At 43.8% G+C, this 21,178-nt stretch overlaps 1 protein-coding gene across 1 annotated transcript in view; it reads left to right on the top strand.

Moving 5' to 3' along the window:
• The first annotated feature begins 280 nt into the window (after window positions 1–280).
• Window positions 281–21,178, top strand: part of LOC124551163 (multiple coagulation factor deficiency protein 2 homolog) — a 265,932-nt gene continuing 245,034 nt past the window's right edge. Inside the window, exon 1 of the mRNA XM_047126141.1 lies at window positions 281–487. Coding sequence (XP_046982097.1) covers window positions 486–487 — 2 coding nt within the window. The 5' untranslated portion in view covers window positions 281–485. The remainder of the gene's footprint in view (window positions 488–21,178) is intronic.

Below are 21,178 nucleotides of genomic sequence, written 5' to 3'. Positions count from 1 at the left end.
CCTTTGGACTTCCGTCGCTCTTCCTCTCACAGTTTTCTCCATTCCCTATCTCTCTCTGTCACTTCCTCCCCTCCTTTTTTTTTATTCCCAGCGACGGCTAACGCTGTTAGTCAGAGCAAAAGACATTACCTTTTAGTTGGTGCCGCTCGGCTTCGAATGCGTACACCAGCGCCGCCCGGCGGCCGCCACCGCTACTAAGAGCAGCAGATGTTTTCGGGCGTGCGCGTTGCCAACCTCGCGCGACCAAACCCGCTGCGGGGTCGCAAGTATTGATGTCTTCCCGTCTGCAAAGCTCCACCTGGTCGCGTTTGTTCTTGTATGTGTGTGTGTGTATGTACTTGTATGTGTGTGAAGGCTTACGACGGTGTTAGTGAGAGCGGGGGCGTGTGTGTTTGAGTGTGTGCGTGTGTGCACAGCTTGGAACAGTACTGGGAGACGTCGAAGCCTTGACAGACAAAACGAATAGCTTTGGTGTTCAGCGGAAGATGTGAGTTTTTGTGTTTGCAGATCTAAATGTTTAGCTTCATGTTATTCCTTCTGCTGAAGTGCAGGCATTAACATTGCTCCTCTGTTTTATTGCGTTTCTCGTTTTCTTATTTTCATTTATTAGTAGTGTTAATGTTGAACGAGACCAATACGCTTTCACACGTACTGTTACTATCAGAATTTTACGGAAATCGCTGTTTTGCAAGGAATAAAACGTTTTTTTAGCATAACCTGCAATAAAAAAAAAGACAGAGCCCTCTTCCCACCTTCACGGAAAATATTATTACATTTATCAAATCCAGAGCTGTAAAGAGCTATATTTTATACTTTTTGTGAAATTTGCATGACTGACACTCATTTTAAAAATTCATACTACACAACAGTGCTCCCAAACACTCGAAATATCTTCACCACTTATAATTACATACACGTGAATAACGTATAACGTCCGTTTCGTATCAAAATACAGGAAAATGAGTTTAATACTAAGCAAAATTCTGTTGTTGGAAATAAAAGCAGTATGCCCCAACACATTTGAGTGAAATTCACAACACATCCTTTTACTTTATGAGACGATTATGTTCGACCCTACTAGTACACACAGCAACGCTTTGAATGTTTTCTTTCCGAAGTGCATTAACGACGTTTTTCTAGTTTTTAATACGTCAGCCTACGAGTATAGAACGAGCTCGTCAGTGTGGCGTCGACTACAGAGCGCTCTAGTAGTCGTTGAAACAATTAAATGACTTACGGGTTTCCAACAGCCACGTTCTTTTACTGAAATCAAGTCGCGTGGCAACAAAATAAGAGAATGGGAATATGGCGATCAGTTCGAATGCTAATGAAGGCCTTCGTTGCTGTTATTTCGAACATCAAAGATTAAGACGGAAACCTTGATATATTCATTCCGTAACGACTCCAAATGATTTCTTCTGTGGCCACTGTGAATATTTGTGACACTGAAAGAGTCGAAACTATAAATAATTTGAGTGTGGGAACTAATATAAGGACAGTGATATACACTGAACGTAAAGCACCGTGGTGTCTCATTTTCACTCAATTACTTTAAAGCTAAACGGAACTGGAGACTTAAGTTTCATGCTTCTGCCTATTGTTCACTCATACATTGTAATTACACGAATTAAAAATTCTACTGATTTAATGAAATTTGTTTCATTCAGTTAATACGAAGTAGTGGCAATCTGTTTTTATTCAACCTTTTTGGAAGGTGCCTATCAACAGCTGTCAAGTAATGTATAAAATTTATATTGACCGTCGGCGGTTTTTATTTTAAATCCAAACATCAACCGGTTTCACTCATGGATAACAGTTAAAATGGTATAACCACCACTTTATATTCGTCATTACTTGAATAATGTGTAGAGCATGTCATGAATATCACTGTATGACAAAGGACTATCAGAAGCAATCATGGTAGTACTAAGTGTACACAGAGCAGTACTGCTCTGCATGCATTTTATACATTGTTTTTATTATATTCTGTGTGTAGAGAATTGTGTTCTTTCTTCTGTTAGGTTGATCCGTAATTTTGTAGCGATTTTGTTTTGCACGTTGGTATCATGGTTGCTATGGATTTATTTATTGACTGTCGTTTTTTATTTGTAGTTAACTGTTGATATTTGAGTTTACATATTGTCATTTGATTATACGAAGATAGTGATTGGAGCTGTGGATGTAAGAAAGTGGAATGCCAAATGAAGAAACCGAAACACTTCCGATTTATCCCCCTATTTGCGTTCATTAGGTAGGCGACAGCAATGGAGACAGCCACAGACAATTGCGCCTTGTACGGGGATAATGCCACTGGACAGGGCGCGGCAAGAAAATGATTTTCTCGTTTTAGGGAGGGTCGTTTTGACGTTAGTGACTATCCTTATACAGAACCTCCGGCGTTTGATGGAGATCTTTTAAACGCACTAATCCGTAACTATCTACATCAGTGTACTCGAGAAATGGCAAATTTGATGAAATGTGATCATTCCACCATCGTGCAACATTTGCATACAAAGGTGAAAGTTCAAAAATCGGGTGTATGGGTACCACATGCTCTAAGCCACAATCACAAAAATCTGCGGGTGGCCACATGTTCACCTCTGTTTGCTCCTCATCAATCGCCTCGTGAAGAACACCGACCTTTCTGTCGTGTGTCGTTACTGGTGAGGAGAAATGGTGTCTTTATGCTAGCTTGAGGAAAAGAAAGGACTGGTTGAGCCCAAACAAAGCAGCAACTCCTCGTACAGATGCATACCTTCAAAAGGTAATGTTATGCATATGGTGGAACTGTGACGGTGCGGTGTAGCACGAATTGCTTTCCCGACGTGTAACCAGCACTGTTGACATTTATTACCAACAACGGAGACACCTTGCAGAGGCAGTCCAAGAACAACGACCAGGAAGCCTGCGTGAAGCAATGCTACTCCATGATAACGCCCGTCCGCATTCTGCTAAACAACACTGTGCAGGACTTGAGTTGGGAACCCACTCCGCAACTCACCTTATTCACCTATCTTGCGCCCTCAGATTTTCACGTTTTCTGCTGTCTGTTGTACAACCTTCAAGAAACTTCCCTTCCAGATAAGAGTGCGCTCCGAACGTGGTGCGACGAGTTGTTTGCCTCAAAACTACGTGATCTCTACAGCTACGTGATGGAAAAGGTACCCCATCATTTCCAGACTGTTGTAAGTAATGAAGGAAAACATGGGAGCAGGTTACCTTTATTGGATCACTTTCTTCTATTTTGCTACCCCAAGCCTTTATTATGTATCTAATAGAAACAAAATGTACTGTACAAAAAGCTACATGTGCATACTTTCATCAGGTGGTATTATACTTTTGAATAAACACATGACATAAATGGGTATCATTTCAAATTTAGACATTTGTAAATCGTCGGAATTAGGAAACCTGTTGCTTAATTTGGATCTTTAGTTGCTTAAATTGCACCATATGGTAAAACAATGAATAAAAATTAAATAATAAATCTAATATTTTAAATAAAGCGTCAGTTCAACATGTTTGTTAAACAGACATGTCATTTAGGTACTTGATGCTATATTATATAAAACAGAGAGGTTTGAAATATTCATTATATTAAGATGTTTATATTGAGAAATTATGGAAATAATTTTCGTACTCATAGCTATATTCGCTTCAAATCAAAACAAAGAATAAACTAGGAAACTTGTTACAAAGAAAAATGTAAGTAAACTTGACACCCTGAAATATACCAATAATTTCCATTAACTGGGGTTAAGACTGACAAATTACTTTGAAGCCCAATTGCAATCTGAACAGAAAATTTTCTTTATGTTGAGCTTCACATTGGCGCATCGTGTATGAACTCATAATTTACAGACCATACACTGTATCGTGTCACCTTCTTTACTCTTCTTATACAGAACCAGCTTGAATTTCCAACAGTGCCGTTTGTTTTCTGTTCTTTGGGAAATAAAGTAGTGTTAGCAGCTATTTGTTTCTTCACTGGACCTTGCAGACTGCTCTAATTCTTGTTTGTAAGGATTGCTAGTGTTTACAGTGGCATTCTGTGCTTTTCCTCTACCTCGAATAGCAGGCTTGTTGTATAAATTTGGAAGGGGTGACATCTTGGAGATAATCTTCTTGAATTTCTTAGTGAGTGTCGCAGGCCCACAATAGTCATCACTTGAATTGTCGTTTGAAGAAGATTCGTATCTAACGTTCGCTGAACTCGGTTTCTCAAGAAAATTATCATCACTTCCCAAGCAATCATCTGGTGAAAAATGATTATCTGAAAACATATTCCTTTTCACAGGGCAAATTCCAACTGAACGGAAGGCACTCTCCACTATTTCTACTGTTGCTGCTCGGTCATAACCTTCATTCAACAGTCCAGATAACTGAAACTGTGTTATAGATTGTCCTATGTTTTCACGTAACCACTTATCTTGGGCTTGAGTGAAGTAGGTTTGAAGAGGTGCCAAAAACCAAACATCAAGTGGTTGCAGCCAGTGGGTAGTGTGCCCAGGTAACTGCGTCATGATAATACCATTATCACGAACGTACTCAACAACCTCTAGATTTCTGCTGTGCATTGTGTGATCATCAAGTAGCAGGACCGCAGGCGAGTCCTTGCTACAGTTCACAATGTATTCAAAGTGTTTGAACCACGACACAAACAACTCAGAATTCATGTAGCGAGTGTCTGAGATGTCAACTACACTTCCTGGTCGGTGCTTGCTCCCTCCTCTTACGCTTGAATAAAGTCATAGGTGGAATAAAGTATCCAGCGGGATTAGCAGCTCACAATAGATCCCATTTAGCATCTACCTTTTCCACGAAGAATTTTTGTTGCGTTTTTAAATCGTTATAAATCCAGATTCGTGAACGTTAAATATAATGTTAGCTGTAATTCTATTCTCATCTGTGTTTTCTCAAGGAGATCGAAGAATTGTTTCACATTCTCTCTATTAAACCCACTTGCTCCAGGCATTGATGTTCCTTGTGGTTGACGGAGGGAAAGCTGTGGATTTCGTCTCATAAATGAATAAAACCATTTTTTTTACCTGCCACTTTCTTTTCTCTGTTGGCAGAATTATGTAGTTCATATTTGTCTGCTACGTCGAATCCAAATTTACGGACATCTTTGATAGTAAATCCAAAACACCTCTCTTCAAATAACAGGAGATGATCTGTGAGAACTTTTTCCGTCTCAGTCGTAAAAGTTGATTGTCTTCCGTATAACTTAACTACATTTGAGAACAGTATGGGGGCAAGGGGGACTCTTACCCACTCTGAATTGTTGCCGTCTGTATCCAAGATGGCGACGATGACGTCATCCAAGATAGCGGCGTGTAGACTTCGCAACAGTGCATGACATCATCCAAGGTGGCGACCATGACGTCAGTTGATGACGCAAGTAGCATTATCCAAGATGGCGGCTTTTGGCAGGAAAGTGCCACGCCCCCCTCCCCCACAAAAACGGCGGGAAGTGCAAATTCCAACAGGATAATGCATCACACCACAGTTATCTCTACTAACCTAAGAAAATCGCCGGAAAATAGGTCACTTGGGCTAACATAAGTCACCCAATCACCACTTATTCCTATGAACAGGCGCCAAGTTGAATTATGGCGGAAATATAAGTCACTTAGTATTTCTCTACTAAGCTAAGAAAATGACGTAAAAGAAAGGACACTTAGACTAGCCCCAGTCACCCAACTGCCACGTCCTCCTAAGGATTCATGGAAAAAGGACTTGGACACAAGTCTTTCTTTAAACAATTTCATGCAGTATGGCCATCCAACGTTTTCGTCGTGAGGTCTGGACTCAAACTGACCTGGTACACAGCACCACTACAGAGGGCACTGTCATCTGAGATGGAGGCCATGATGTCAGGTGATGTCACAAGTACTGTTATCAAAGATGGCGGCAAACAGTATGTTCACTATGATGCCTAGTACACAGCACCACCACCAGAGTGCGGTGTCGTCCATTTAGTGACATAATCCATGATGGTCGGACAAATGGCGGGAAAACGACTCTGGCTGCGCTGGGTATAAGGTTTTATATTGCAGGGAGTGTCTCCACCATGAGATCTAGACTCCAGCTGACCTAGTACACAATACTGCCACCTGACAGTGCTGTTCTCCCTCCTGTGAGGTAATCTAAGATGGCTGTCTGGGATATGGCAAAATGGTGGGAAAACGACTCTGCCTTTGCTGAACATGAGTCTTTATTTTGCAGGCAGCCTTACACCATCAGATCAAATGTCCAACTGACCTAGTACACAGTACCACCACCAGAGTGTGCTGTCATCCATCATGTGACATAATCTGAGATGGTGGTCTGGAGGGGGAAAATGGCTCCAAAATGACTCAGCCTGTGCTGGGCTGCTGGGGGGAGAGTGAGAAAAGATTTTATTTATTTTGGAACATTTTATTTAGGGATGGAGTATTTTCATCACACTGATCCAAAACACCCGCCCTGATGTGCTTGGGGTCAAAATACACAGTCGGCAGACTTATAAACTACTTCTAAATAACGCTCATGAGACACGCAAATAGCTCCTAATTTTCGAAATAATTTTAGTACAGACCTGCAGACTGCTCCTAAATAATGCAGTACACAGATGTGCAGAGAAGAAATCAACTTGTACACTGTTCAAATAGTGCATGCGACAGCCTACAGGACCACTCGCAAAATAATGCAACAGACACGCAATCAATGTGACCAAGAACTGCCCCCCCCCCCCCCCCCACACACACACACCCTGTCACCTTGATCACACAGGAGATTAACGGCAACCCCTGCAAAGTGATCCAGCCATCAGGTGTCAAAACACACACAGACACACTAAGGTCCCACTCGCATGAGGTGGTACCACCCCTTTCATACTTTACACCTGAGAAATTCCTTGCAGATGTGTGCAGTCACAGCCGTGAGCCGCTGCTGGATGTAGGTCAAAGTTGGCACTATTTTCGAGTATACCGTCACTGTTATACTGATGTCACCAAACTCCAAGGTACGCTCACGCAGTCCCCATATGCGAGACAATTGACACATTCGAGTAGAGTGGTATATTACGCCTCCCAATCAGTGCATCTGGGCTAGGTGTTGGCAGCTGTGCTACATGGATAGATCTGACACAAAATCGATAGCGAAAAATGGCGCTGGGAATAGGTATAAATTGACTGAACATACACTGAAATGTGGGGAAACTAAGGAAGTACTTGCCTGTCTTCTGGTTCATTAGTACATGTTAGTGCATGCTAGTAAACGTTTATGTACTTTAATGTATGGGACATTTTGTCTAGAGAAATAAAAACACAAACAGAAATTCAACATTGTAAATATATTTATTTATTCCATGGGAATAGGTATAAATTGATCCAATATACAGCAAAATGTGGGAAATTGAGGGAGTACTTGCATATCTTCTGGTTCGCACTGAACAATTTGTACATGGGAACAAGTTTGCGGCACCAAGAGGAATCCGGAAAACGTTGACATCAAAATGAAGGGAATCTGAGAGGCAGTCAAATTTTTCCCATGAAGGCAGTATTATACTGTATGTACACTACTGCCCATTAAAACTACTACACCAAGAAGAAATGCAGATGATAATCGGGTATTCATTGGACAGATATATTACACTAGAACTGACATTTGATTACATTTCCACGCAATTTGGGTGCATAGATTCTCAGAAATCAGTACACAGAACAACCATTTCTGGCTGGAATAACGGCCTTGATACGCCTGGGCGTTGAGTCAAACAGAGCTTGGATGGCGTGTACAGGTACAGCTGCCCATGCAGCTTCAACACGATACCACAGTTCATCAAGAGTAGTGACTGGCGTATTGTGACGAGCCAGTTGCTCGGCCACCATTGACCAGACGTTTTCGATTGGTGAGAGATCTTGAGAATGTGCTGGCCATGGCAGCAGTCGAACATTTTCTGTATCCAGAAAGGCCCGTAAAGGACCTGCAACGTGTGGTCGTGCATTATCCTGTTGAAATGTAGGGTTTCGCAGCGATCGAATGAAGGGTACAGCCATGGGTCGTAACACATCTGAAATGTAAGGTCCATTGTTCAAAGTGCCGTCAATGCAAGCAAGAGGTGACTGAGACGTGTAACTAATGGCACCCCATACCATCACGCCAGGTGATACGCCAGTATGGCAATGACGAATACACGCTTCCAATCTGCATTCACCGTGACGTCGCCAAACATGGATGCAATCATCACAATGCTGTAAACAGAACTTGGATTCATCCCAAAAACAACGTTTTGCCATTCGTGCACCCAGGTTTGTCGTTGAGTACACCATCGCAGGTGCTTCTTTCTGCTATGCAGTGTCAAGGGTAACCGCAGCCATGGTTTCCGAGCTGATAGTCCATGCTGCTGCAAACGTCGTCGAGCTGTTCATGCAGATGGTTGTTGTCTTGCAAATATCCTCATCTGTTGACTTAGGGATCGAGACGTGGCTGCACGAGCCGTTACAGCCATGCAGATAAGATGCCTGTCGTTTTGACTGCTAGTGATACGAGGCCATTGGGATCTAGCACAGCGTTCCGTGTTACCCTCCTGAAGCCACCGATTCCATATTCTGCTAACAGTCATTGGATCTCGACCAACGCGAGCAGCAATGTCGCGATACGATAAACCGCAATCGCGATAGGCTACAATCCGACCTTTATCAAAGTCGGAAACGTGATGGTACGCATCTCTCCTCCTTACACGAGGCATCACAACAACGTTTCACCAGGCAACGCCGGTCAACTGCTGTTTCCTGCAAGCTTCCCTCATGTCAGCACGTTGTAGGTGTCGCCACTGGACTCCAACCTTGTGTGAATGCTCTGAAAAGCTAATCATTTGCATATCACAGCATCTTCTTCCTGTGGGTTAAATTTCGCGTCGGTAGCACGTCATCTTCATGGTGTAGCAACTTTAATGGCCAGCAGTGTATATTGAGGTACCAGTGATACACGTGAGTTGACTACTGTATCTGATGCTTTTCAGGAGGATAGAGAACCATTCACCTCTAAACTTACCTGCATCTACGTTAAAGGATAACAGAGAGTGGACAGGGTGATCGATTGAGATGGAGCTGCAATGAGGTACGATTTAATGCTTGATTGATGCATTGCAGAGAAGGAGAAGTTGCTGCAGGTGAATTGCTTTCCAGTGCTCTGTCCGGATGCATCAGTCACGTGACATAGCCTACGTTCTACTCGTATACAGCCAGGTGTCCTGTACGTGGTTTAAAGCACTGTCTACTTGCGATCGTTAATGGTAAACCTTTTGGGCATTGGAGGACTTCCATCCCATGTGTGATGAAACTTGACACATATGTCTAAACGAACTTTGATTTGTGCGATGTACTCCATCTCCCCTGTCGCATCTTGGATGAAAATCGAGACTTCAGCATTATATCTAAGTTAGCGATAGGAGCTTGTGAGCTGCTGCAATCCTCGTGTACGCATCTGCCCCACAGATGTGCTGTTTACAGAGTTAGTGACAGAATTTCTTGTAATTTTCACATGTCGGACACTGCTGCTATGCGTTTATCTGTTTCCTTGTAGGATGTATCCCCTGCTACTAACGATCATTTTATATAGGCCTGATGCATCCATCGTATAATTTCTGAACTGTGATCAGATGTGAACAGTGGACACTATACGTCTCCATAAAGCTATATTGTGCTCATATAATGCAGAACATGTGTTTTAAGGAAGTGTATCGAAGAGAAATCGCCAAGAAGGATGTATGTCATGTGCTAGAAATATATTTCTCACAATGGAATATTAGGAATGCTACATTCCATACGAATTGTAGGTTGGACCTAACATTATAGCGCATTTTAAGTGCAGAACGTTGTAGCCTTAGGAGTGTGTGTGTGTTTATGTTGTCTCTTACCAGTACCTTCCAGGTACCGATCCTAGACCCTAGAACAGTACTTTAGAGAGAGCTTGGTTGATTTATGTAAAAATGCGTCGAACTTCATCTGTCTGGAGCTCCATCGCACATAAAAATCATTCGTTTCTTGTTCTTCTTAACTGGATGCTATTACAACACAACCCTTTGAAATCTGTTACTATACTTCGATAAGGAGTGCTAAGCTCCTTGACATGGGCGCATCTCGAGATGGGTGAGGACTCAGAAAGCCACAAAGCCCCATTCATTCACGCGACGTGGAGTGTAGCGGTCTTCTTCTGGTGGGTTGCAGATTAACTCGCAAACGGTGCTGCAGGATAGGTTGGTCAGTGGCACTGTGAGGAAGGTATTTCATTCTCTAATTGTACCCTGTGACAGCGAGAATGCTCTGTGACTCCCATTCACAGAGAGACAGATCGTAAATTAAACACTATACTCGAGATGAAAGAAATATGTGGAGTGCTGTCTGGTACACTTTGATGATTTATGTGTTTGAGAATTTACCCTGAATGGACATACTGCACTGTCATCTATCCATGTTCACAATGATACTCGCAAAGTGGAGAGGTGGTGGTTTACCTATGATACTGAAATTAGGGAAACATGCTGTCACATCATTGGGCGGTGTTGAAGTTACTGTAAAATTGCTAAAATTGTTCTCGCCTCAACTGTGATGCTCATTATTAGAGTACATCGATGTTGTCTTTTCGATACCATCTGTGCACTGGAATGCTCTTGGCTACCACATAATGATTGACTAGTATCGCTTGTTTGCATCGGGGAAAATTTTTTGATGGATGGAGAGCATCTTCTGGGGTGGATAGCACCGAAACACTGATCGCATACATGAGTGCTATATTAGGAATCAGTCGAAGGGAATGCAGAGCCATAAGTTATTCCATCAGTGTGAGAGACGAGTCTAAATTTAGAGCTCGTGAATCACCTTCGGACTGTAGTTTGGAAACCCAAGCCAACACCGTAAAACTCTTCCAGTTTGCTTATGTTGTAACTGTCTTTTAGTTAAAATCACACGATGTGTGGCATGCTATGCTACCCGCCGTAAGAATGTGATTTAAACCACGCAATGTCTAGTTTCCTGCGAAATGCCACGGATCAGAACTTCTTAATGTCAGTTTAGAACCTGGCACAGGCCTCGAAGTCGCGGCAGAAATATGAAATGTTTGTCATTGTACAAAAGCTTGTTACAAAACATTGTTTCAAACAACTAAACAGGACCAGAGGGAGCATCTCATGCAATTTAGTATAGTCTATGGGATACAATCATTCACCCACAGTATAGGTGATCAAACTTTAAAGTGGCCTCCGCAGTGCCTGTATATTTAATAGGATAATGTCACACAGGTGGCAGTAGCAGCAGCAGTTTGAGGTGTAAATTCGGTGAGGGACTGGGTATACCGTTAGGACTGCTTGGAAGGCTGCACACTGCGCTATTCTGGGGAGTATTACGAAATCTCTTTCTCCGCACTGGACCGCATCACAGCTATGCCTCATTGCGCCAGCATCGGTGCCCTGGTAACTTCTATATAGGATGGAGTTAGTGGGGCTTTTATAGTTCATAATTTTTCTCTGTTGGGGGTTAGAGAATCATGATAGTATGTCGGCCATTGATTTGAATGGACGCAGATCTGTTTCGGACTGTAGTATCTGTATCTAGTTTTGGATACATACCACATGCCTGCATTTCAGCCGAATGGTCAAAACAAGGCCCTTTTGCACTAACTCAGGTCATTCTGTTTTTACACGGGTTGCAGAAGGCGGTGGATATGTCTTTCTCAGACTTCTGCTCAGTTCTGACTTAAATTGGAACGATCACATGTGGAAAGGCGTAGAAATGGGGTCAGTTGCAAGAGGCATAGGGGGTGACTGAAACCACGTTGGAATTTTACTGTAGCAGCTAGGCTCGGGAAAGGTGATTTGTTTCGAGATATGGGAGTACCAGAAATATGACTGGTGAGTAGTGGTTGTAATCATTAAAGGAATTGTCAATAGCATCTAATGCAGGTATGTGCTTGAATGGAAAGAGCTGTTCCCAAATCCCAGACATCATTTCCAGCAGATATCATAACACTAGAGCTCTGAGAAGCTGGTGTACATTTTCTTACAACTTCAATCAGCACATCATCTGCTACTACTGTTTGTGTTCCTTCTCGATCAGTCATCGCCTATAACTCAGTGGATATATCGCGGAACCTCTGGTATGGTATCGAGACAGAATGTGTTACAAATACTATAGAATTATCTAGCGGTGGCGGTGTGAGGGAGTCGCAAATGCCGCTTACATACCACGTTCCTTAGCCGAATCACTTTCAAAATGCGGTAATTGTATCACTAGGTTGCATTGTGGCTACGTGTTGGTCTGATAATAGACATTCCTACTATCCCCGTCATGGTATTTGTCCGTAAAAAAACACCTCATTCAGTGGTAATGTCATACTTCGATTCGTAAAGCGCGTACAGCTTTTAACATGGATACTTGTGTGCACCTGTGGAACCAAAACCGCTTGTGACAGTAACATACAGTCGTTGTTGCGATCGAGTTTTTTTAAGATCTGGTCGATTACGTCTCTCTTTCTAGGACACGGTGGTAGGACTCAGAAGAAAACTAACTTATGAGACATGTCCACCCATCGCTAATTTTGTCTCAGTATTATTTCGTATCGTAGGCAATCAGCTATTGACGAAGTATTATAAATTATTAGTAGAGGATGCGTGATAGGTCCGTGTTTGAGCATTAGGTTTATAAAGTATGTGTTTGTGTAAAGGAAATGACTATGTCCAGTCGTAAGGAGGGTATGGATTTGACTTGGAGTACTGTGATAGCAGAGGTAGTGATATTTCTATTTCCAGAGCCACTGCCGACAGCAGGGTGTATTTCCAGTACTTTGCTCATTGTCAAATGTCGTTCAATTGAGACTGCAATCGTAACATTTAATTGTAAGAACACTGCTGGCCACCGTAAAAGCAACACCAAGAAAGACAAGAGGTAGCACAACTAAATTTATTTTGTAGATAACATGTTGACCAAGTATCAAATGATTACGTTTACAGACGTCTGTGACATGTGGTTCCTGCCAGAATTAGTAGCCAGAGTAGCCGCCATTGTTGGATATCACCGCTGCCACACGTCTCGGCATTGAGTCAAAGAGACGTTGGATGTGTTCCTGGGGTACAGCAGCCCAAGCAGCTTCCACACGTTGCCAAAGATCATCTGGTGTGGCAGCTGGGGATGTAATCTGGGTCACTCGCTGAGCAACCATGGACCACATGTTTTCTATCGGCGAAAGATCCGGAGAGTGAGCCGGCAAGGGAAGCACTTCAATCTGGTTATTGACGAAGAACCTTTGGACAATGCGTGCCACGTGTGGTCGCGCATTATCCTGTTGAAATATGGCTGTGGCCGAGCCCTGAAGGTAAGGAAGGACAACTGGCTCCAGCACCTCGGATATGTAGCGCCGGCTATTTAAAGTACCGGCAATGCGTACTAGAGGCGTGCGAGAGTAATATCCAATACCGCCCCATACCATAATACCCGGTGCAAGACCAGTGTGGCGGTGCATAATGCAGCTGTCCAGCATCCTCTCTCCACGGTGTCTCCACAGTCGAATCCGACCATCGTGGTGCTGCAGACAGAAGCGTGCCTCGTCAGTAAAGACAACGTCATTCCATTCTGCCGTTCACATCCGTCTGTCATCACACCATTGGCGACGGAGACGTCTGTGTTTCTGCGTCAATGGTAGACGAAGCAATCGACGTCTTGCGGACAGACCACTCTGCTGTAAACGGCGTCGAATGGTACGCGCAGACACTGGATGATGCGTTACAGACGCAATGTGCTGTGCTATGGTTCGGGATGTCACTGAGCGATCCGTCACTGCTATGCGCACAATTTGCCTATCAGCACGTGCAGTGGTGCACCGAGGTGAATGCGATCGACCACGTCGGTCCGTCGTACCCTGCTGCATCCAACGGTCACATATCCGCATTACAGTTGTTTGGTTTCGTCCAACACGACTAGCGATTTCTCTGTGTGATAATCCACAATCTCGGTAAGCCACTATCCTTCCTCTGCCGAACTCGGATACTTGATCAAACGATGTTCGCTGTTGTCTACGAGGCATAACTGATCGTCTTGTGAAACAACCACAGGGTAAACACACGTGCCGAACGTACACTCGTCGAAATCGCCAAGCCTTAAATGGCGCTATGAGGTGGCGCCACAGGCGCGCGTGATGTGCGTCTGCGCTGAAATTCTAATCAGTTGCATATCTCATCGCTGCAAACCCATGGTGTAAATTTCACTTGATTCGGATGCTTCCTTCAGGGTGTTGCATTTACGGTGGCCAGCAGTGTATAATGATAAAAAATATATGTGACTGGTTTTCTAGAATGATTCCGTGTATGCATGACCTGTAGTGTGAATGATTCACGTTTCCCGTTAACGGCAGCAGCTGTCCAAATTCAGAGGCCTGTTGGAGTGTAGGAATGTATGTGAGTTAACTTTGCCGTCCTCTAGACGAGCGAATAGCGAACTAATACTTAGTATGTGTTGGGCGTTTTTCGTGATCAAATGGAAATTTGAAAAGATTGTGTATGGAGATGGGTTTGCGCTGGACCGTTATTGCCTCCCACGTAAATTGTTCAGTTGGCTGCTTCTGAACATTTCGCGCCTTTATTTAGTTGAGAGAAGATCGATTGTGGTGAGTGCATCTGCCATGTGTAGGAACGTTTGCCTGTTCTCTAGACATGGGAAAGATCTTAGTCGCCTTGTAAATTATAAGGATGATATGGAATATGTTAAATCACCGAATTCGGTATTCGAGAGTGGAAATATGAGTTTCCTCTATTTATTTCTAGTTACTCAGCGGTTTAGAGCATGCTGCACCTTTGGGGTTTGAAGAGAAATAATTTCCAGTCTATATCTTGGGAATTATGTTGCGCTAGCGATCGGTAGGATGCAGCCTAGTGCTTGATATCCAGAAGTACCTCGAAAATGGTATAATATTATGGTGAACCATGCGAAAATACGTATGTTCTTGTAATTCCCGAGTCTGGAGATGTGCGTAGAAAACCGAGAAAGGAAAGAAATCGGTTCGGGGAAATGAGTGCGCGCTAGTACACGTTAGTGCACATTAGTACACATTAGTATGTGACACTCTTCCCTTGAAATATACGACTTGTAGTTCATTCTATTGTGTAGGCATTGTAGGTCAATATTCAAGCACCTGTCCTCAGTGGGAGAGCGGTGTAATTGATTAATAGTCTTTCCATATTTGACGATATGTATGGCACTTTGCAAGGTTTAGTTGTCAGCGCAATATTGTGATCAGTGTAAAATAACCACTGAAAGCCTCGTTTGCAGAAGGAAAAAAGGGCGAATGGTGCTCCGATACCAGTGGCATCAGTAATTTGGCAGGTAAATTCGATAAGAGCCAGTCATAATGCTCGATTCATTCACATCCTTTGTGCTGAGATAAGGAGTCTCTACATAGCAGTGAGAACATTTGCATATGTTGAGAGCGTGGAAGAGTGCATTCGATGTTATTCTCCGCTACTTTCGTAAGCAGGTTCTGTTAGGGCAAGAATTTCCGTGCCTACAGGCTGCTGTATACTCGAAAATAGAGCAAACTTTGACCTGCATCCCGTGGCGGCTCCCAGCTGTGACTGCATTCAGCTCAGGTGTCAAGTATGAAAGGGGCAGCACCACCTCATACAAGCAGGACCTTAGCAGGCGTCTATGTCTGGTTTGACAGCTGATGCCCACATCACTTCGTGGGGGTGCCATTAACCTCCTGTGCAGTGGGCAGGGTGTGGGGGGGGGGGGACGGTGCTTCAGCACGTTGATTGCATTTTTGTTGCATTATTTTACAAGTGGGCCTGTAGGCTGTGCCATGCGCTATTTGAACAGTTTACAAGTTGTTTTTGTGTCTGCACATCTGTGCACTGCATTATTTAGGAGAAGTTTGCACTTCTGTACTGAAATTGTTTCGGAAAATTAGGAGTTTTTTGCGTGTCCAGAGAGTGTTATTTAGAAGTAGACTGTAATTTGTTACCCCAAGAACATCAGTGCGAGTGTCAGTGTGATAAATATACTCCATCCCTAAATAAAATCTTCCAAAATAAATAAATTCCTTCCTCACTCTCCCACCCCCCCCCAGCAGCACAGCACAGGCTGAATCATTTTGGTGCCATTTTCCCCCTCCAGACCACCATCTCAGATTATGTCACATGATGGATGACAGCATACTCTGGTGGTGGTACTGTGTACTAGGTAAGTTGAAGTGGAGACACTGCCTGCAAAATAAAACCTTATAGCCAGCACAGCCAGAGTCGTTTTCTAGCCATTTGTCCCACCATCTTGGATTATGTCATGAAATGGACGACAGGGCTCTCTGGTGGTGGTGGTGTGTACTAGGCATCATAGTGAAGATACTGATTGCCGCCATCTTTGATAACCGTACTTCCGACATCACCTGACATCATGGCCACCATCCTGGATGACAGTACCCTCTGGTGATGATGCAATGTACTAAGTCAGTTTGAGTCCAGACCTCATGGTGAACAAACTGGATGGCTGTACTGCATGAAATTGTTTAAATAAAGATTTATGTCCAAGTCCTTTTCCCACGAAATCTTAGGAGTTGGTGGTGGTCGGGTGACTGAGGTTAGTCTAAGTGTCCTTTCTTTCACGTCATTTTCTTAGCTTAGTAGAGAAATCCCAAGTGACTTATATTGCCGCCGCCGAAATTCAAACATGGCATCAGTTCATAGAAGAAGTGGTGTTCAGGTGACTTAGGTTAGTGGAGGTAGCTCAAGTGACCAATCTTCCTACTTTTTCTTAGCTTAGTAGAGAAACCCCAACTGACTTATCTCCCAACCAAATTTCAAACTTGGTGCCAGTTCATAGCAAGCAGTGGCGGTCAGATGACTTAGGTTACCTCAAGTGACCTATCTTCCCGCGATTTCCTTAGCTTAGTATTCATAACCATGGTGTGATGCATTATCCTGTTGGAATTTGAACTTTTTTTCTGGAGGAGGGGGGTGGCACTTTCCCACCAAAAGCTGCCATCTGGGTAACGGTACTTGCATCTTCATTTGACATCGTGGCCGCCATCTTGGATAATGTCCACATCTACATCCATACTCCGCTAGCCACCTGACGGTGTGTGGCGGAGCGTACTTTGAGTACCTCTATCGGTTCTCCCTTCTATTCCAGTCTCGTTTTGTTCGTGGAAAGAAAGATTGTCGGTATGCCTCTGTGTGGGCTCTATTTTCTCTGATTTTATCCTCATGGTCTCTTCATGAGATATATGTAGGAGGGAGCAATAAACTGCTTGACTCCTCGGTGAAGGTATGTTCTACGAAACTTCAACAAAAGCCTGTACTGAGCTACTGAGTGTCTCTCCTGCAGAGTCTTCCACTGGAGTTTATCCATCTTCTCTGTAATGCTTTCGCGATTACTAAATGATCCTGTAACGAAGCGCACTGCTCTCAGTTGGATCTTCTCTATCTCTTCTATCACCCCTATTTGGTACAGATCCCACACTGGTGAGCAGTATTCAAGCAGTGTACTGTAACCTACTTCCTTTGTTTTCGGACTGCGTTTCCTTAGGACTCTTCTTATGAATCTCAGTCTGGCATCTGCTTTACAGACGATCAACTTTATATGATCATTCCAATTTAAATCACTCCTAATACCTACTCCCAGATAATTTGTGGAATTAACTGCTTCCGGTTGCTGACCTGGTATATTGTAGCTAAATGATAAAGGATCTTTCTTTCTATGTATTCACAGCACATTGCATTTGTCTACACTGAGATTCAATTGCCATTCCCTGCACCATGCATCAATTTGTTGAAGATCCTCCTGCATTTCAGTACAATTTTCCATTGTTGCAACCTCTGGATATACTACAGCATCATCCGCAAAAAGCCTCAGTGAACTTACGATGTTATCCACAAGGTCATTTATGTATATTGTGAATAGCAACAGTCCTACGACACTCCCCTGCGGCACACCTAAAATCGTTCTTACTTCGGAAGACTTCTCTCCATTGAGAATATCTTGCCGTGTTCTGTTGTCGTGGAACTCTTCAATCCAATCGCACAATTGGTCTGATATTCCATATGCTCTTACTTTGTTCATTAAACGACTGTGGGGAACTGTATTATGCACTGTTGCGAAGTCTACGCGCCACCATTGTCGATTACGTCATTGCGCCGTCTTGGATGCATCTGGCAACAATGCAGAGTAGCGTAGAATCCCCTTTGCCCCAATAGTGAGAATGTGTTTTTACTATCAGCATGTGGGTGGTCTAGCGGTTATTGTAGCCCTATTACACGACCACCTTCAAACTCAGTTACGTGCTGATAATGGCGTCTTTGCCACACTGAATGTATTATTGACTAACATCCAATCACAACGTTCAATCTCAAAGGAAACTAACGCTCACGAACGTTACAGCGTGTATTTAAATAAAACCTGATTTGCATCCTCATAATAGCTCAACTAGCACCACTCTTACGCGACTGGTGGGAAGTTCAAATAGACATTATTTTTCAGATGTAGAAAGACGCCCACGGAATTTAGTTTATGTCGCAGAACTCCTTCTTGGTGTTGGAATTTTTTTTCCGTTAGTGTACTTCAGACCAGAGGCGGATTTGTGAAATACTGAGGATATTTTTCATACTTGGTACTAGGTGCTTCAGTCCAGAACCATGCTGCTGCTACGGTCGCAGGTTCCAATCCTGCCTCGGGCATGGATGTGTGATGTCCTTAGGTTAGTTAGGTTTAAGTAGTTCTAAGTCTATGGGACTGATGACCTCAGATGTTAAGTCCCATAGTGCTTAGAGCCATCATACCTGGTCCCTCTCATTCTGGCTATCGTGACCATAAAGCAGGTTATTTATTTCAACATTACTGGTGACTGTGTATTGCGCTTTCTTCTACATCAGTGTAAGCCAAAAATTCGGCTGGCGAACCGTTCAAAAAATGGCTCTGAGCACTACGGGACTTAACATTTGAGGTCATTAGTCCCCTAGACTTAGAACTACTTAAACCTAACTAACCTAACGACATCACACACATCCATGCCTGAGGCAGGATTCGAATCTGCGACCGTAGCAGCCGCGTGGTTCCGGACTGAAGCGCCTAGAACCGCTCGGCCACAGGGGCCGGCTGCCGAACCGTGTCCTGGCATGAATACAACAGCACTCAGCCTCATTGTACACTTCCCTCGCGTCACTCCAAGCTGTCTTAGGGCGAGGAGAGAGAGAGGAGGGAACTTCAAACGCGCCACGTTTAAGAAATAATTCGCCTTGCGAATGGCATCGGTTTATACTTCACATTTCACAAAAATATACACTTATCAGTCAGAACATTATGACCACAGACCTACTGACGATATAAACCCGTCCAGACAATAGCACATCACCTGACAAGGAATGACTGCTACTCAACCACACGCACAGTTCACGTAGTATCAGTGACGGTGTTGTCCACCTGTAGAATGGGAAAGGTGTGTGATCTGTCTGAGATTGACCGAGAGTACATTGTGATCCACTGGAGGCTAGGCACGAGCATTTCGGAAACTGTACAACTTTTCGAATGTTCCAGGACTGATGTGGTGAATCTCTTCAACACATCGTGAAACCTTGTTCAGATGTCACGAGGTTGGGCTGCCATCCCTCATCCCAGCTGTCAGACATTGTAGGCTAGAAATACTGGTAAAACAGGGCAGGCAGCGAACTGTGGCGGAACTAATATCAGACATTAATGCTGGGCAGAGTACAGGTGTGTCTGAACACACAGTGCACCGAACACTTGTAACGATGGGGCTCCGCAGCCGATGACCCATGCGCGTGCCAATGTTAAAGACATCGGAAACTGCGATTGAAGTAGGCACGTGACCGTCAGCACTGGACGTTGGGACTGTGGCAGAGCGCTGCATGGTCTGATGAATCTCGATACATAACTCATCATGCCCATGGATCAGCTCTTTGACACTTGTACTGTGGCATGGAGACAAGGTGATGGCGGCTTCATTATGCTCTGGGAAACATTCACGTGGGCATCTACAGGTCCAGTGGAGCTCGTGCAAGGTACTATGACGACCAAGGAGAATCATACACTTGTTGCAGACCATGTACACCCCTTCATGACGATTATGTTTCTCGACGGCAGTGGCTTTTTTCAGCAAGGTAATGCGCAATGCCACAAGGCCAGGACAGTGATGAAGTGGTTCGAGGCACTCAGTGGCGAGTTCCAATTTATGTGGTGGCTCCCAACACTCTAGCTCTGAACGTAAACGAACACATCTGGGATGTAACTGAATGTGGCATCAAAGCTCAACATCTTTCTCTCCAGAATTTACGGGAATTAGGTGACTTGTGTGTACAGATGTGGTGCCAACTCCCTCCAGCGACCAATCAAGACCTCGTCGGTCCATGCCACGAAGTGTCGACGCCGTTATCCGTGCCAAAGGTGGATGTACCGGCTATAAGGTAGGTGGTCATAATGTTCTATGTAATCAGTGTAGCTCACAAAAAAGCGGTGTTATTTAATTATTTTTGGCGCTATGAAGACATAATATAATTTGCATTTGGTACAAACTGTCGGGACAGAAAGACTCAGACAATTTCACAGGTTTTAGAACTCAGGTTGCCACGTGATCGTGAGTTATTTAGTTTGATAATCCAAAACTAGGTCTTTCACATATATATATGTTCATTGAAATGTTGTAGCACTTATGCAACCGCACTATGAAGATGAGGAAACTATCTGATGAAAACAACGTAGGCATGCTGGACAGTTTTAACGTAAAAGGACTTGTCTTTAAAACGGGAACTACACTACAGATCTGTCAGCTACATGTGCACATGTACAGGGGCGAAATGGTTCAAATGGCTCTGAGCACTGTGGGACTTAACATCTAAGATCATCAGTCCCCTACAACTTAGAACAACTTAAACCTAACTAACCTGAGGACATCAGACACATCCATGCCCGAGGCAGTATTCGAACCTGCGACCGTAGCGGTCGCGCGGTTTCAGACTGAAGCGCCTACAACCGCTCGGCCACACTGGCCGGCGTCCAGGAGCGGTATCAACCGAAACTGCAAACGGTCACGAAAACATTTCGGAAACTCAGTGTCCTCAAAACGTCTATCCCTGTAATTCCTTCAAGGTCACAATGAATTACTGAAATCTCGCCATTTCTTTGCGCCAGTGGGCTTATGA

The sequence above is a fragment of the Schistocerca americana genome, chromosome 9 (genome assembly GCF_021461395.2).
Source record: "Schistocerca americana isolate TAMUIC-IGC-003095 chromosome 9, iqSchAmer2.1, whole genome shotgun sequence".
NCBI lineage: Eukaryota > Metazoa > Arthropoda > Insecta > Orthoptera > Acrididae > Schistocerca > Schistocerca americana.
This window is presented reverse-complemented; position numbering and strand designations above follow the sequence as displayed.